The sequence below is a fragment of the Megalobrama amblycephala genome, linkage group LG20 (genome assembly GCF_018812025.1).
Source record: "Megalobrama amblycephala isolate DHTTF-2021 linkage group LG20, ASM1881202v1, whole genome shotgun sequence".
Lineage (NCBI taxonomy): Eukaryota > Metazoa > Chordata > Actinopteri > Cypriniformes > Xenocyprididae > Megalobrama > Megalobrama amblycephala.
Window position 1 is genome coordinate 8,743,097 of NC_063063.1, and position 19,418 is coordinate 8,762,514.

The following is a 19,418-nucleotide window of genomic DNA, read 5'->3' on the forward strand; positions in this document are numbered from 1 at the left end:
GCCATACCATAATGATGTGATTGCTTGCAGATTGCATGGAAAGGACCAGCCTGCACCCTCTAGAGCATATATATTGATCAACATCCTTAACCAGAACTGTCCAATGTAAGTCTTCATTGGCAGTATAACTTTATTGAGGATGTTGTAATGAGGTAGGATTGGAGAAAAAGATCTGTGATTACGCAGGTTCCCTTAAGGGTTCATTTACATTGTAAATGGCACAGGAAATCAGAGAAAATGTAAATGCACAAGGTGTACACAGATCTAAAGCAGTGGCTCATTGTTAAACTGTCCTGTTTTGTGCTGCCCAGAACAGGACAAAATGGTACAGAACACGCCTCGAGATAATGAGTTAAACCTGAAACCGATCATTTTCAAACAAACACCCTCACAACAACAAAGAACTCAAGATAGTGGTTGTGTAAACTCCTGAACAGAGCGCGCACCCTCACCTACAGCTATAGACAGTGCCGGTCCTAGACTTCTGGGGGCCCTAAGCAAAACTGTCCTGGCCTGTCTATGCATTCATAAAAACCCCAAAATGATGCCTAACCCCTTAATATGTTCTTTCAGAGCAGTTTCACTGTCAACAAACAACAGTGAGTTGAAACAGTCAGTAAAATGTAAAAATAAAACTCAGGTATAGTCATCACCGTATGAATTAAATATACATTATTAAAGTTACTAAAGTTATTAATTGAAGAGCAGTAAAAGATTCTCTCATTTTCTTTTGTTGTTTGATTAACATTAAATGACAGACACCGGAAGATTTATTAGGCCACTGTCACTTTAAGACCAAATGCACAGGTCTAATATACTGACAAGCATTCGATTACTTTCCCAACTGTTTATGTTACCTTAAGACATAAGTGACTACATTTAAGGGAAAACTCGCCAAGACGGGCATTTTGACATACTTTTGTGTGTATTTGTCTGTTTAAGCACATGCCCGAAGCCCAAAGTATCCTATACTTGTCTGTGCTTCTCTCCGTCTCGGATCACAAGCACAGAAAGCTGCCTGGGGAACAGCATCTCATTCGCAGCTCAATGTGATTTAGTATCGAGCAAGTCTGACAGGAGTAAAATTCTATTAATCACATCCCTAATCATTAAATCACCAGAGAGCAAGGGAGCCCCCTGGTGGTTCAGGGGCCATACGCAACTTGCGTACTTTGAGTATAGGGAGGACCGGTACCAGTTTTAGCTGAAAACATGATTTATCTTCTTCCTCAATTACACAGAGGTCTTTAAAACACCTCTCTCATCAAATTATCTGCTACTAGTGCATAAATATTGTGCTACAGAAAATAAAAGTAGCTATTCAAATAATTATCATACTGTACATTATATATATAAGTCATTATTTTATTGATTAATTAATTATAGTATATACACTACCGGTCAAAAGTTTGAAATCATTAGGATTTTTAATGTTTTTAAAGTCTCTTTTGCTCATCAAAGCTGCATTTATTTATTGTGTAATTTTGTAAAATATTAGCACAATTTTAAATAACTGTTTTATTTATATGGGCAAATTCATCAAGGTTCATCCTATAGTCCCTGTATAAAAATGCAACCGATCTTGATTTTTTATGACAGCTAATATACAGATTATTTTTGAGTGTCTGATGACATAATGGATTATTTATTTATTGTTTTATTTCATATATTTTTAAACAATAAAATAATATTCAAACAAAACAAAACAAAATTATAATAATATAAATAATAATAATAATAATAATAATAATAATAAAATGTGCGCTATGATCTAAGTAATAACAATTTTTTTTTTTTATTATGTGTGGGATACAAACCCGATTCCAAAGAAGTTGGGACACTGTACAAATTGTGAATAAAAACAGAATGCAATGATGTGGAAGTTTCAAATTTCAATATTTTATTCAGAATACAACATAGATGACATATCAAATGTTTAAACTGAGAAAATATTTCATTTTAAGGGAAAAATAAGTTGATTTTAAATTTCATGGCATCAACACATCTCAAAAAAGTTGGGACAAGGCCATGTTTACCACTGTGTGGCATCCCCTCTTCTTTTTATAACAGTCTGCAAACGTCTGGGCACTGAGGAGACAAGTTGCCCAAGTTTAGGAATAGGAATGTTGTCCCATTCTTGTCTAATACAGGCTTCTAGTTGCTCAACTGTCTTAGGTCTTCTTTGTCACATCTTCCTCTTTATGATGCACCAAATGTTTTCTATGGGTGAAAGATCTGGACTGCAGGCTGGCCATTTCAGTACCCAGGATCCTTCTTCTACGCAGCCATGATGTTGTAATTGATGCAGTATGTGGTCTGGTATTGTCATGTTGGAAAATGCAAGGTCTTCCCTGAAAGAGACGGACGTCTGGATGGGAGCATATGTTGTTCTAGAACTTGGATATACCTTTCAGCATTGATGGTGCCTTTCCAGATGTTTAAGCTGCCCATGCCACACGCACTCATGCAACCCCATACCATCAGAGATGCAGGCTTCTGAACGGAGCGCTGATAACAACTTGGGTTGTCCTTGTCCTCTTTAGTCTGGATTGACATGGCATCCCAGTTTTCCAAAAAGAGCTTCAAATTTTGATTTGGTCTGACCACAGAACAGTTTTCCACTTTGCCACAGTCCATTTTAAATGAGCCTTGGCCCAGAGAAAACGCCTGCGCTTCTGGATCATGTTTAGATATGGCTTCTTTTTTGACCTATAGAGTTTTAGCCGGCAACAGGCGAATGGCACGGTGGATTGTGTTCACCGACAATGTTTTCTGGAAGTATTCCTGAGCCCATGTTGTGATTTCCATTACAGTAGCATTCCTGTATGTGATGCAGTGCCGTCTAAGGGCCCGAAGATCACGGGCATCCAGTATGGTTTTCCGGCCTTGATCCTTACGCACAAAATTTGTTCCAGATTCTCTGAATCTTTGGATGATATTATGCACTGTAGATGATGATAAGTTCAAACTCTTTGCAATTTTTCTCTGAGAAACTCCTTTCTGATATTGCTGCCACTATTTTTTCGCCGCAGCATTGGGGGAATTGGTGATCCTCTGCCCATCTTGACTTCTGAGAGACACTGCCACTCTGAGAGGCTCTTTTTATACCCAATCATGTTGCCATTTGACCTAATAAGTTGCAAATTGGTCCTCCAGCTGTTCCTTATATGTACATTTAACTTTCCCGGCCTCTTATTGCTACCTGTCCCAACTTTTTTGGAATGTGTAGCTCTCATGAAATCCAAAATGAGCCAATATTTGGCATGACATTTCAAAATGTCTCACTTTCAACATTTGATATGTTATCTATATTCTATTGTGAATAAAATATAAGTTTATGAGATTTGTAAATTATTGCATTCCTTTTTTACTCACAATTTGTACAGTGTCCTAACTTTTTTGGAATCGGGTTAGTATTTATGTGAAGTATTTTTCATGTAAAAAATTCTAAACGATATTATATATGACATTTATATCAAATATTGTGTTGTTGTTGTTGTTTTTTTTACTGAAATGTTTTCTAAAATAAACCTTTAACGGAACCTGCATGATCACAGATCTTTTTCTTCAAATCAAACTCATTAGAAACAACATAGTCAATAACTACAGAGGATAGTTAGACAATGTTGTTTCTAATGAGGTAAGACTGGAGAAAAGGATCTGTGATTACGCAAGTTCCCTTAAGGGTTCATTTACATTGTAAATGGCACAGGAAATCAGAGAAAATTCAAATGCACAAGGTGTACACAGATCTAAAGCAGTGGCTCATTGTTAAACTGTCCAGTTATGTGCTGCCCAGAACAGGACAAAATGTAACAGAACACGCCTCGAGATTATGAGTTAAACCTGAAACCAATAATTTTCAAACAAACACCCTTACAACAACAAAGAAATCAAGATAGTGGTTGTGTAAACTCCCGAACAGAGCGCACACCCTCACCTACAGCTATAGACGGAAACATGATTTATCTTCTTCCTCAATTACACAGACCTCATTGAAACACCTGTCTCATCAAATTATCTGCTAATGAATTGATTTTAAAGGAAAAATAAGGTAATTAATAATTAATTAATAATAATTATTATAACTAATAAATAATAGTTATATTATACATGTAAGTCATTATTATATATGCACTACCAGTCAAAAGTTTGGAATTATTAGGATTTTTTAAATGTTTTTAAATTATCTTATGTTCAACAAGGCTGCATTTATTTGATCAAAATTACAGTAAAAACAGTAATGATAAAGTCCAAATAAATACGACATCCGTTTTCAACATTGATAATAAAATGTTTCACGAGCACAAAATCTGCATATTAGAATGATTTCTGAAGGATGATGTGACACTGAAGACTTCTTTCAAAAACTATTAATGATCTCAGAATTTTTGACCAGTTGTGTAAATTACAGTAAACTTATGTGTAATAATAAATTATATAATAATAAACTATAGTAAATCATTTATTCAAATAAACGGCGTAGCTTATTGGTAGTTATCATCAGGTATGATTATGAATGTGAGTGGATTGGACACTTTCTTCACTTGCAGGCTCACCTGAGAACCAGACAGTGAGTTGACGGCATTGAGATAAGAGGGACGGGCGGCTCCGTAGGCTTCATGGTGACCCGACGAGTCCTTCATCATAGACTCCGCTCGCTTAATGATGTCACGGATGCGGTGAATGAAACCTTCCTTCTCTGAGGGCAAGATGAACTCATTATGCACCTGGAGAAACAAGAAATAAACAAAACCAAATGAGCAAGCATGACTTAAGGAGCCCATCCATTCTGAATGCCGGGGGGAACTGGCATCGGCACACGTAGCGCACGTAGACCATGCAGGGATAAAGGGTACTCTCTGTGCGATGCAATCTATCCCTCGACTACTTAAAGTGAAACGTGCTTAAATTGAGCATGTGCGCACTTGTGGACACTCTTTTAATTCAAAGGAGCTTTAATTAAGTTTGTCCACAAGCTGAGCTTTTACACACCACTAATAGCAGTGGGTGTTCACGCTTCGACCAATAACACACCAGGAGTGACTCCAGCGCTGCCAGGACTCTGAGACGAAACAAAGAGCTTCTGTATGTGAGAAAAGGAGCTGTGCGCAGTCACAGTCATGTAATCGAACACACACACTTACAATAGATGTCCGTCCATCTACTCCTACGCACTCAGTATTAGAAACAAAGCCTCAAATTTAAGAAAAATGACAGGAATAAATTAATATTTGATTTATACTTTGATATGAAATGGGAAAGGCACAATTTTATTGTTGTCCTAAGATTTTATTGACTCTGCTTCTTGCCCATTCATCCTAGACGACCTATTATGCCTATTTTCAAAGTCTTGATTTTGTTTTTGGGCTCTACTAGAACAGGTTTTCATGCTTGAATGTTCATAAAACACATTATTTTCCCCATATTTGACATTGTTGCAGCTCCTCTCTTCCCAGTCTGTCAGTAACACTCTGTTTAGTTCCTGTCTCTATGAAGCCCCTCCTTCTGAAAAGCACAATGTGCTCTGATTGGCCGGCTGAATCAGGGTGTTGTGATTGGTCAACCGCTTTGAGCATATCTGGGAAATGTCCCGCCCCTTACCATAACAGTGAGTTTCAACACATTACTAACTAACTCAACCAGGCCCCGCCCCTTTATTCTGCATATGCCTTGGGCGGGAATTATTTAAATGAGGAATATTGTGACGTGTTCTTTTTAAGTACTATAAGTAACTTTACAAAGTATGTCAACTAACTTTCTAAGGTTTCCATAGATGCATGGATTGTTAGGATAGGACAATATCTGGCCGAGATATAACTATTTGAAAATCTGGAATCTGAGGGTGCAAAAAAAATCTAAATATTTTAAAAAATCACTTTTAAAGTTGTCCAAATAAAGTCCTTAGCAATGCATATTACTTAAAAAAATACATTTTTGATATATTTACCGTAGGAAATTTACAAAATATCTCCATGGAACATGATATTTACTTAATATCCTAATGATTTTTGGCATAAAAAAAAAAAAAAAATGATAATTTTGACCCATACAATGTATTGTTGGCTATTGCTACAGATATACCCGTGCCACTAATGACTGGTTTTGTGGTCCAGGGTCACAATTTAATAATTTAGCAACATATTCACATATTCACTGTTCTCTGGTATTGATTCATGTTCACACAACATGCAGGTAAACAAAAAAAACAGTGTTTTATTTTTATTTGTTTTTATTTATTTATTTGTATTATTTATGACTTCATTCATTTTTAGATTTTTATCAACTCACAAACCCCCAGCAGTTCTTTCACAAACCCCAGTAATGTGATGTACAGTATAAGGCATTTCATGTTACTGATAACAAAGAACGGAATCTATTTATATTTATTCTTTCTATATTTATTTTTATTTCAATATGGTACAAGATTATCCTTTTCAAGTTAACACAAAAAATGAGTTAGGTAAAGTTAGGTCAAAAAGTAATTTAAAAAGTAGTCAGATTTTATTATATAAAATGTGAAATGTCTGTAATAGATTACATTATGAATCACAGTTTTCCTCATATAATTAGCAATCAGTAACAACCTACAATTTGTAAGTAATCTACCCAGAACTGTCCTTCTTTAACAGGAACATTCGTAGCCCTCTGGTGCAATGCATGAATTATTAAATCACAGAATAATTTATGACCTCTCTGGGAGTAAACATATTAGAATGTCTTCAGACAGTATCAGTATCTGAGGTGTGTATCTGAGAAAAAACAAAATTAAATAATAACTAATGCAAATAAATAACTCCTGCAAATCTATAGACAAAATTGTTCACAATAAGATCAATAACATGCATTTAGAAAATTAGGTGAATTTTCGGTTCATGCTGACATTTTATTTACAAAGTATAAATAGCCCATGACGTTTTATGTAAACCCCGGGACATTTTAAATGATTTGGGGGTGAACATTCAATCAGAACAAACAAAAAAAAAAAAAAGAAAGGAAAAAAGAAAAAGAAATGCACATCGCTCTCCCGCATCTTATAATGAGAGGCAAACAGAACCAGATGTCTGAAACAGTGGGTGATCTGGGCTAGTGCTAGTCAGCTTATGACAAAATAATACAATGTAATAGTAAAATGTCAGTGCATGTGTATCATGTTTTGTGCTCTACTTTGAAAGAATAATTTTAAAAATATGGTAATACTTTACAATAAGTTACAATTCCATTTGTTAACAAGTTAACTTTATTAACTATTATAAGTTAATGAACTGTATTGCTTCTGACTTTATTTGATAGCTTGAAGCGAGGACCACAAGCAGGGACTCAAAGAGGTGAGCCTCGGCTCACTAAAGCTCCCATCTCTAATCCAATCTATCACTGTACGCTCTGCTAAATGAGTGTGAGATCTGGATCCGTGCTCAGGGCTTTCTCATAAGGTTTTCAGTAAACAGAGCGCAAAAGAGCGTATCACTCACTGATGAAGAGGAAGCAGAACATTTGCTTGTGGGATTTTCCTGATAAGGGCAGTAGTAGGACATTTGTGTATATAGCTGATAATGTGTGGTTATGTGCTAACGTGTGTCCCATGACTACTAGTAAACATTTAAAAACACTAAAGTGCTGAGCAAAAATAAGAATCCAATACAATAAAAAAAATATAAAACAATCTAAAGAATACTTAAAACGCCGGGGAGTAAATATACATTTTCAATCTATAGTTTTAAAAATGATAATGTCAGGTGGATTTTTAGAAGTTTTTAGAAGTGATTGTGGGACGTACAATAATGCCATGTCAGAAGATCTTAAAGGTCTACTAGATATAGAGGATAAGAAGATATTTAAGATAAAATGGAGCTTGGGCATTAAAAGCTGTAAAAACAAAATCTTGAGTTGTATCCTAAAATGGACTGGAAGCCAATGGAGAGAGGCTAAAATTGGGGTGACATGGTGGTATTTCTTTGCCCTAGTCAACAGCCTTGCAGCTGCATTTTCAACCATCTGAAGGCATGAAAGGGATGAATGAAGACATGGTAGATGGAGGAAAAGACAATGTGTCAATGTGTGCATTTAAGATGTTACACACTTACCATTACCGCAGCAATGTCCTCAGGATTGTCACCATCCAGGTCAAATTTAAAGGTGACCATCTTATCGTTATGGGTCTGAAGCTGACACTCAACCACCCGATCGACTTTATCCGAGAACTGTGGGGAAAAACACACACATCATAGTCACGGAAAATACTCTGTGTCTGTGTGCATCTGCACATTACTAGACATTCATGTTATTGAAATAGACAAGGTGGGTTTCTAGAAGGCTCCCAAACGTATTCCATGTTTTGATGTAAATATTTAACATTTATGCATTTAGAATAAATCACCTTTATTTTTATAACGCTTTATACTGTAGAAACTGTTTCAAAGCAGATTCACAATAATAAACAGGAAAGTAACAGAATTAATCATGCAAAACTTCATCAAATATGAGACAAATAGCAAGATAATAGTGTTATTATTGAGCACAATTTAGTTCAGTGTTGATTTAAATCAGTTCAATAACTGTGTAAACAAGAGTATTCAAATTATTTAGGCATAATAGCATAAATAAACAGCATTTGGGATCAAGTGCCCTAAATTCTCTTTGTGCATGTGTTCATTGGTCATGGTCTGAGCTAATTTTGTTTGACAGTGTGTTTATTGTTGATCTCTCTGGCCCTTTGAACACTTAATCAATGCAAGCCTATAGGGTTCCTCATGAAACAAATGACTGAGGACATGCCGTACCCACACTGAGAATGATCACACATGGATATCTGCAAAACATCTTGAATTCACATGCGATATCAAGGCAAATGACTGATATATCACTGATATTTAGCATTTTTTAATAATCAGCATCCGGCACTAAGTTTTTCTGCTTGGTTGATAACCGTTGGAAGCAGACTTTTATTTTGACAGCGCTAAGACTTGTCAAAATTATATTATAGTATTATTTCAAATTAATTAAACTTGTATAATTTATAATTTTTATAAATTAAGTTATTATAATAAATTAATAATAAATAAGTTACTAGTAATAGAAAGGCAAATGCTTCCTTTCCTTATTTGTATTTTTTCACCATTTTTTCACTATTTATTTAATTTAGTAAATATGTCAAATTAATGTAAATATCATTGCAGAATTTACTATTTTTGCAAATTAAAGTCAAAATTTATATTATAATATTATAACATTATTTTAATTTTTATATATATATATATATTTTTTTTTTTTTTTTTTTTTTTTTTTTTAATTAAGTTATTATAACAAAAAAAATATAACAAAATAAGTTATTAATAGAAAGTTAGTAATAGACAGTTTAACATTAACACTTCCTCATGGTTTTTTGTATGATTTTTTTCCCCTTATTTATTTAATTTGGTAAATATAATGTCAAAATTAATATAAATATTATAGCAGCATTTGCTATTTTAACAAATTGAATAATCAAAATTATATTATAATTATATTATATTATTTTTAATTAATATTTTTAATTAAAAAAAATAAAATACAAATATATATATATATATATATATATATATATATATATATATATATATATATATAGCATTTTAAAAGTTAAGTTATTATAATAAGTTTAGAATTTAATTTGGTAAAAAATAATGTCAAATATAAATATTATTGCAGCATTTACCATCTTTAAAATGAGGTAGTTGAAGATCATATTTATCAGCTTTATATTGATTACCCTGCTATCTAAGATATCGGCATCTGCATCGGCCTATACGTGACTGTATGAAATGCTGAATTTTTCTCACCCCTGTAATTCGCAGACGGGACCGTGTTCTTCGCCTAAACAGTTTCCCTGCTGTCCGTCTGACAGCTGACTTACTCCCTCTCTCCGATTGTCCCTCATAGCCATCGCTCAAGCCTGACGTCACATCTGAAGCATAACTGTGGAAACAGACATAAACAGGATAAATATATTATAGACAAAACATTATATTTTGCATTCTACAGTCCAAACTGCAGGAAAATACCTGTGTTTCATTATCAGCTATCATTACCAGCTGTTTGCTAATGCATACTGCTCATAGTTCAGGTAAATGGATTAAAACAAACACCCAAACACAGTATTAAAGTTATGCGTGTAACTCGCCCAACACCATTCATCAAAATCAAGTTTGTTATGCTGTCACATCAACATGACTAGCACACCGCACAACCTAGTAAACTTATAAAAGTAAATGTGAACATCATGTTAAGTAAACGGAGGTTTGTAAGACCTGAAGTTAAACCGAGCCTATAAAAACGGTTCAATAAGCACAAAACGAAGAAAACCATTGAGGAATTTCCCTCTCTCAATATCTTAACACCATTATTTGTTTAATATTAGGTTTTTAAGAGAACATGGTGTGCTGTGTTCCCTTTTATTAGGTTTTACAAGTCTGAAGTAAACAACATTTTTGTATGTCCTTCTTTTAGTTGTCGGCCTTTGACCCCACAACTTGCATTGTGTCAGTAATGTCAGCACAGAGAACCCTTGTTAAGTCAAGTCAAGTCACCTTTATTTATATAGCACTACAATACAGATTGTTTCAAAGCACCTTTACAGTGACAACAGGACAATGATTCAATGATGCAAATAGAGTTTATTTTGGCTGTATAGCAGATCTAAAATCAGTTCAGTGTTGATTCAGTTCCTTTAAAAAGATCATCAATATTAAACAATAGAAGTAATTGTGAAATTGCATATAAAAATGTACTTTACTGGAAAAAAGCACTCTTTACTAATATAATATGAAAATATGATATTATCATTTAATTATAAATAACATGCAATTAAGTGTCCGAAAACATTAGAATCAGTTTGCACTTAAAGTGCATAGTTTCCATAATAAGTACGCTTTTAAAAGTTTACTTTTTTCACAAGGGACAGCAAAAAGTATTTTTCACCGCACTGTTTCAGGAAATCCAATATAACAGCCAAAGTGAAAGAACTAGACAGACATAGTATTTGAATTGGCTTTATCTTTGCCGAAGTGTTTGACTTTGGCCCGTTGGGACGTGGAGTCCATTCTGAGCTTGTTTCTGTGAGCTAATTGTGTCTCTCAGGTCTTTTACCAACACAAGCCTCCGTTTTATCCAAACACTAGGCTTCCTATGAGGCCCACAAACGATTAAAGCCAGCCTACTGCTTGGCAGACTCTGGCTCTTTTGAAAGATCTCTGCCTGCTGAGGAACGTGAAGTTCTTATGAGTGGAAAACTATGCTGTAATGGCAGGCATTTGCTAGGGACAGCATCCAAGAGCCCTGTAGTGTATAAACAGTATCCTATAGGACATGGAACATGTGCTGTGTTACGAAAGATGAGTGGAGCCAATGGACTCCAGATGAAAACATGGACCCTACTGAGCACAAAGCCATCAGTACATCTGGCACTAAAGAAAAACACAAACCTCGAAGTTCTGTATGATGTCTTTAATATGACACAGATGTTATTGAAGAGCTGAGATAAAGAAAGCAGGTCTTTACCTGTCCACAGGTGAGGAGAAAGGGCTAGGTGGTCCTCTCTCGGTTTTAGTCGACACGGCAATACTCTGAGAGAAGATTAAGGGATAGGCTTTTTTTTTAGCTACATGGAGTACTTAACAATGAACATCAAAGAAACAAGATCATTATGACTTCCTGCAATGGTAAATTGTGTTTAAATGGGTCTCCTAAGATTAACTTGTCATTAAGTGAGGCCAATTTTGTCATTATAAACTCACTGAGGGGAAACGGAGAGCCGGGATTGGTGGGGTGTGGATGGGTGTGGCCTCTGTGGGAGTGGCCTGTGAGGGGAGGGAGACTGGAGAGCAGCTGATGTTGCCATTTGGAGCCTCCGTACCATCCTGTAAACCAGAGGGGCTGAGATATCCATCAGTCTCACAGTCAGCTGGAGAAACACAAAGATAGTCAGACAGTCAGTAAGGGTCACACTTATGATCCTCAGTGGTCAAAACAAGCCAAAGACAGTACGATTTTTTTTTTTTATTCAATGAACGTTCTATATTTTATTTCAAAATTTTTATTCTTTAATAATTTGCATTTTGAGGGAACAATATTCACCTCTAAATAATGCACTATTTATTTCTATATAAAATAATACAAATATTGTTATAATATTGTATAATAAAAAAATATTGAAAACACTCACTGCAGTCTTATTTTAGCATCATTGAGATACTATTATATTTTTTAATTAACATTTTGGACTTTGTTTTTTACTCCTGCAGTGTGTTTCTAGCTGAAAATGTATGTTTTTTATATTTTATTTTATTTTAGTTAACATTTGTTTTATTTCAAGTAATGGACATTTTTTATGGTTTTTAATTAACTACATTAACCTTGACTCACTGTTAACATGTCAACATAGAGAAAACGTACACATGATGTAGGAATATTAAAGGAACAATATGTAATTTTCGCCACTAGAGGTCGCTTATTCAAATTGATGACACCGTGAATGAGCGTGGAATCATGGGAGTTGACATCTTCACCTCCACAGCTGATGGAAAGCAATTTGACGGACTCAGGCAGAAATCATGTTCATGGATGATCTAACATATTAAAGGTGCCCTAGAATGCTTTTTCACAAGATGTAATATAAGTCTAAGGTGTCTCCTGAATGTGTCTGTGAAGTTTCAGCTCAAAATACCCCATAGATTTTTTTTAATACATTTTTTTAACTGCCTATTTTGGGGCATCATTAACTATACACTGATTTTGGCAGCGCCGCCCCTTTAAATCGCGTGCTCCCTGCCACACGAGCTCTCGACTATATTACAGTGCATTTACAAAGTTCACACAGCTAATATAACCCTCAAATGGATCTTTACAAGATGTTCGTCATGCATGCTGTATGCATGTTTCGAATTATGTGAGTAAAGTATTTATTTTGATGTTTACGTTTGATTCTGAATGAGTTTGAGGCTATATGCTCTGTGGCTAACGGCTAATGCTACACTGTTGGAGAGATTTATAAAGAATGAAGTTGTGTTTATGCATTATACAGACTGCACATGTTTAAAAATGAAAATAGCGACAGTCTTGTCTCCGTGAATACAGTAAGAAACGATGGTAACTTTAACCACATTTAACAGTACATTAACAACATGCTAATGAAACATTTAGAAAGACAATTTACAAATATCACTAAAAATATCATGCTATCATGGATCATGTCAGTTATTATTGCTCCATCTGCCATTTTTCGCTGTTGTTCTTACTGGCTTACCTTGTCTGTGCACAGATCCAGACATTAATACTGCCTTTCCTTGTCTAATGCCTTGAACATGGGCTGGCATATGCAAATATTGGGGTCATACATATTAATGATCCCGACAGTTACGTAACAGTCGGTGTTATGTTGAGATCCGCGTGTTTTCCGGAAGTCTTTTAAACAAATGAGATTTATATAAGAAGGAGGAAGCAATGGGGTTTGAAACTCAATGTATGTCTTTTCCATGTACTGAACTCTTGTTATTTAACTATGCCAATATAAATTCAATATTTAATTCTAGGGAACCTTTAAAGTTTTATTAACATTTTGTAGTATGAAGCAGGACGGGCTGAGAATCACGGGATTCCAGCGGAGCTTTTATTACGCTTATGCTGCAGTCGGCCGCTTCCGCTCTTTTCGTTGAGTATGTGGGGTAGGTAACGCAGCGCTGTTTTACATGGCTAAAAGTAAAATCAATTGAGTAAAACTGGAAATTGAGAGTAACCCGGATATGACGTCATTGACAGGCAACGAAATGACACCTTTCCTCGTTAAAATTGCTAATTTTAACTGATTTTGCGGGATTTAAACATTGTTGGAAACATTTGGGATAATGTAACTAGACAAGTCAACAAAATACATAACACTGTTCTAGTGTTTTTTTTATATTTTAATCTAAAAATCTTACATATTGTGCCTTTAAAGTTAATAATGCAGTAAAATCTGCTGCTCCATATTAGTGTCCTCCTTAGTTTCCACTCAAAAAGTGTGTCAAATTGCGTAAGTTTCTAACTGTAACCGACCCCCTCACCCTCCCCGATAAGCATACACACAGTGGCTATTAAAAAAGAGTTTATTTGTGGAGTCAGTTGACTGTGCCATGCTGTTCTCAGGTCTAGGAGAGCTGCTGGTCTTAACACACCGTGAAAGAAACATTGAGGAAAATTTAGGGCACTGCACAATGTAGTTTATGTGAGGCTTACTGTATGTCTTGAACCTGTGCAAGGGAGCAAAAAGGCATCTAAAATAGTGGTTTACCAATGTGGGGTTTTCAATGGCCAATAATGAACCAAAAACATACCCTCCTGACTCATGCACTGGTCTATAACTACTCCAAGAATTAACAATAGCATTACTGTAATCACATAAGCACGGTAAAACGAAGATCTAGTGCTTACAGGTTGCCGAGGAGCAGCTTGTATGGCGAATGTGGAAGTGTTGATCGGCCTCTGGTTCCTCTGGCTCCGGTGGGAAGCTCCCGTTAATCCCAGAATCCGATGAGCCACTAACAGGTTCAGGGATTACAGGAGTGGGCGGGGCCTGCACAGGGGAAAGGGCGGGGTTTTCAGACATTTGAATGGTGGATTTGGGCGATGGCAGCTCAGGCTCTTCCTCAATAATTTCGCCCTTCTTCTTCTGCTGCTGCTCCTCTGCTAGCCGACGATGTTTTTCACGCTGGCGCTTGATGGCCGTCACGCGGTCTCGCATGGCCTTGGCGACCAGCTTGTAGTCCACCTCGCATACAAACCCCAGAACCACCTGGGAAAGACAGGCGTTTGATAAAACTTTATTAGGAAATGCAACACAATATATGGTTTAAATCACATTCAAGTGTATTTTTTTTTTTCCATTTGCATCAAATTAAATATGGTTTACAGAAAGATCCTATTAGTAACTGCATCTACTGTACATGTATAAGGCAAGAAACCACATGTGAATAGGATGAAAATACGTTCCCCAGTTGATCATTATCTAATTAAATATGCGTACATTTCCAGCACAGAAATCTGAACATTGGATAAAGCCATGTTCAAAGTTCTTGATTTTGTTGACAGATTAAAGGTTTTTACAGAGAGAATTTTGAATATCTCTTTTATTTTGTGAACATTAACTGAAATAAAATTATATATTAAAGGGAACCTACAATGCCCCTTTCACAAGATGTAATTTAAGTCTCTGGTGTCTACAGAATGTGTCTGTTTCAGCTCAAAATACCCCACAGATCATTTATTATAGCTTGTCAAATTTGCCCCTATTGGGTTTGAGCAAAAACACGCCGTTTTTGTGTGTGTCCCTTTAAATGCAAATGAGCTGATGCTCCCGCCCCCTTTCCAGAAGAGGGCGGAGCTTTAACAGCTCAACAACAACAAAGCTGGAGAATCTCACGCAGCCAAAATGAGGATTGTCAGTAACGTGTTCAGCCTTTACTCGCTGTGGAGTTGATTCAATGTTAATCTTTTGTGCAAACCCAGCGTTAAATTGACCCTCGTTTGTGAAGCAATTGACCAGTGCCTGAAAAAACAATGGTTTCGCCTGTAGTGCCTAATGTGGCATGGGAGTTTGAACTATGGCATCTTGTTATGGATGGCAACAAATTCTGCATTCTTTGCCGATCTAAAACTAACTTTTACTTGGCATAAAGTTGATGAAAACAGCTCTGAGACGGAGATCTCAATAACCTTTCACCCAACTTTGGAACAGTGTGTTTTCACTGAAACAACATTGGTTGAAGTCTCTATCACCACATCAGCTAGTCAAATTACACGATAACCCTCCGTCGATGTGATTTGATGATAAATTTGTTCTTGATGAAAAGCAGACCTGTTGAGAGATAAAAGAAGGATTGTGAAGGTCCAGCCTAATAAAACGTCTGGACAAGAGAAAGGCTCCAGTTTCACAACACGGTCTTGAAACCGTTCTATCACCGGTCACGTGACCCTCTTCCTCCTTTGGCCTCGCTCTCACATTTCCACACCGATGATTAAAAAGTTATGCCCTTGAAACTGTTACGCAACACACAGCAGGGTTACACAGGCCCCGTCTTTAAGCTGAAGTGAATGGTGAGGGGCATGTCCCACTATGTCAAGAAAAAGCTTGCCAGAAGATACACACTCAGGTGTGTTTGAAACTTTGTGCATTATGAAGGTCAAGAGTTCAGTGACGTCCCCATATTACTGACACAGGAAGAGTAAAGAAATCGACACAGAGTGACGACAGATTGTTGGACATTACCAAGATTGTGAAGGTCACAAAGAAAACAGTAGAAAGTCAAAACCGTAAAAAGATAGACACTGAAGCTTAAGCATATTGAGTGATATAGAGGACCAAACCTGCAGAAATTATAAGTAAATAATTAAGTAAATAAGTAAATAAATAAGTGAGCTCTCAAGCCCTCCCTGATTTACATACTGCACACAGAAAAGTAAAAATAAATAAATGTATAAATAAATAAATATAGAAATAAATACAAGAGGGAATAAATAAATAAATCTAAAAATAGATAATAAAAAATAAAAAAATACAGAAATCAATAAATGAAGGAAAATGTAATACAAAAATAAATGTAGGATTATATTTGTTTCTACAAAGTCATTTATTCCTTTATTTATATATATATTTTTAATTTATGCAGGTTTGGTCCTTTAAAAGGTGAATCTTGTTTCATATTTGAGTCCAAAAAAATAAAAATAATGAATTATATTTTACTTAAAGTACATAAGTCAATATAACTGCAATAAACTTGCCACCTGTTATGTTTTTTATTTTTTCTACTAACTTTTCATTATCATTTTAATGCAATGTTTATGTAACTGAACAATATGCTGTTTCAATGAATTAATAATTAATTATTATTAAACTATGATTTAATTCATGTAATTATTTAGATTAATTAATTTATTTAATATTACATTTTTATTTTCAAACAGTTACCTAAAAAACTATTAAAATAATATAGTTCAGTTACACTTTATTTTAAGGCGTCATTGTCACAGTGTAATTATACAAAGCATAAAATACTGATTAATATAGTTTTAACAACATGTTCTTGCTATAGGGTTAGGAGTAGGGTTTGGTTTAGGATTAGTTGCATGTAATTATGCATAATTTACTGTTATTACTAAAGTTTCCTTAAATTTTCCAAAAATCTCCTTAATAGCTTAGGACCATTTTTGCAGATCTCTGCAGGAAGATCAACCCACATATTTACGTACATCTGTGAGTACGTACGCTTTGTTGATCCCTGAGGGGAATATCTGGGTTTAGTGTTTTTAAATTGACAGTAAGCCACTGAGTCAGAGGGCTGAGAAATGTAACCACACCTATAGGATCTCTTCAAGAAACGCACATTAAACGCTGACAATAAGACACCATACTGGGACATGAGATCCGGTTAGCGCGAGATTATGTGTGAAGCTCACCATCTCCTGCGCCACCTCCTCTGGCACGTCTTTGTAAAGCTCAAATAGGAACTCAATGGCGTTGTTGTCCTTGTACTTTCCGTGGAGTTTCTTGGTGTCGTCCATGCGAAGCCACAGCTTCAGGCTGGATTTGATCATATCATCTTCCTCAGCCAATTCAACGTGAACGCCGTTATGCTCCTGGAAGAACGTGTGCTCCAGCAGGTCTTGGATGGTGTACCTAGCCAGAGAGATTGACATGAATCCACACAAACTTGAAATAAATGTCAGCTAAAGCTGTTTTGTGAAAAATTAGGTTATATGCACCTGTTTTCAATTAGTACAATTATTTAAGAATAATAATGATTAAATTGTAAAAAATATTTTGGCATAAAGGGGCAGGTACACTAGACTTCATGCTTCAAAATGTATATGCAGCTGAATGGGTGAAAATACATGCAAAAAGTGTTGTATATCACTTCAGGTTCAGGTTGTGATACATGACTTTTATACTTTTATACACTGAAAAAAAATGGGTGTAGGAACAGTTTTCAAATTTCAAATTTAAATTTCAAAAATAATTACAAATAAAATTAAATGAATTAAATGTGAAATTTTAATGTATAAAATAGTGTTTTCTTGTAAAAACATACTCCAATAATCTTTGTTTTATTTACAAATTAAAAAAAAAAAATTGGTTCAGTATTAGTTTTTATTTATTTACAATTAGTAATTTTAGTGCTTCAACTTAAACTTATTTCAGTTAGTTGCCAAAGCAAAATTTTTAAGTTTTTGTACTATTATATTCCTAATAATAGTATTTAATACTATTATATTCCTTTCATTGGTCTGGTTTGTATATATAGCTCTATGTTTGTAGTGCCCGATCTTGTCCGTATAAAGTGGTTGTTCTATTTGCCGAAATTTCCTATTCAATTCAATTCACATTTATTTGTATATCGCTTTTCACATTACAGATCGTTTCAAAGCAGCTTTACAGAAAGTGCATGTCTACATAACAATTTAGAGTGACCTGTTATCAGAGGTGACATGCAGTTAGCTAATAATGTATTAATTTAAGGCAGAAACAATGAGCTCAATGAAGCAAGGAATTTGAAAATTGTATTTTGAAAGTTTGTTATTTTGAGTTTGTTTTCAATTAAATCACTGTTGCAACAAGATCCAGCCTTTATTTTCATTCTTGCTGAAACCCTTTGTGACCTTAATGTGTTTTTTTATTATTAAAAACACAAGCTCTGTAGAATGACATCATATTTTGCTGATATTTTGCAGCGTCACTTTCTCGAAGACTGTGACTTTGCAGAATAATTCCACATAATAACTGGTGAATATGTAAAATTATTGCTTCCGTACCAGATTTGGATCACAGAACATTTTCAAAATGTAAAACCAAATCAATAGGCTGAGCTGCAGTAAAGTACCTTTCATCTTTGTTCATGCGGATACAGCCTTCAATGATTTCCTTTAACTCTGGAACTTTCACCTTGTAGAAACTGTCTGGCTTTATACCCTGGAAACAGCAGAAATGTCAAAAGATTGAGAAAAACATCAGTAAGCGAGGCTTAATATGTTTTAATAATGTCATTCATTAATCTAATGTTCAAATGTTAATTAGATGATTCCCTTTCAGATAATCTAATCACAGTGAGTTGTTACAGATATCTTGTGCCAATTTCCCAGGAAGACAATTTAGTTCTCTTGAACACATGGGATGGAAATGGTGCTTTTTCACAAATGTTTTGTGCGATATTCCACTTTTGCGCATAAGTTAAATTTGGTTCAATCTTTGGATGGAAACATAGCTATTGTTTCTGACTCTTGTGCCATTGAGCAATTTTTTAAATGTTCAGTACTAAAAAACACTTTGACCCGATTACTTTTATGATGGATTGGTGCCCTTTTTTGGGCTTCAAAATATTGGTTACTATTCACTCCCATTATAAAGTTTGGAAGAG

At 35.1% G+C, this 19,418-nt stretch overlaps 1 protein-coding gene across 1 annotated transcript in view; it reads right to left on the bottom strand.

Moving 5' to 3' along the window:
• wnk4a (WNK lysine deficient protein kinase 4a) overlaps positions 1-19,418 on the bottom strand; it is a 72,223-nt gene that overhangs the window by 19,406 nt on the left and 33,399 nt on the right. Inside the window, 8 exon segments of the mRNA XM_048170978.1 lie at positions 4,560-4,730; positions 8,085-8,201; positions 9,819-9,954; positions 11,536-11,600; positions 11,772-11,938; positions 14,443-14,803; positions 17,464-17,683; positions 18,885-18,973. Coding sequence (XP_048026935.1) covers positions 4,560-4,730; positions 8,085-8,201; positions 9,819-9,954; positions 11,536-11,600; positions 11,772-11,938; positions 14,443-14,803; positions 17,464-17,683; positions 18,885-18,973 — 1,326 coding nt within the window.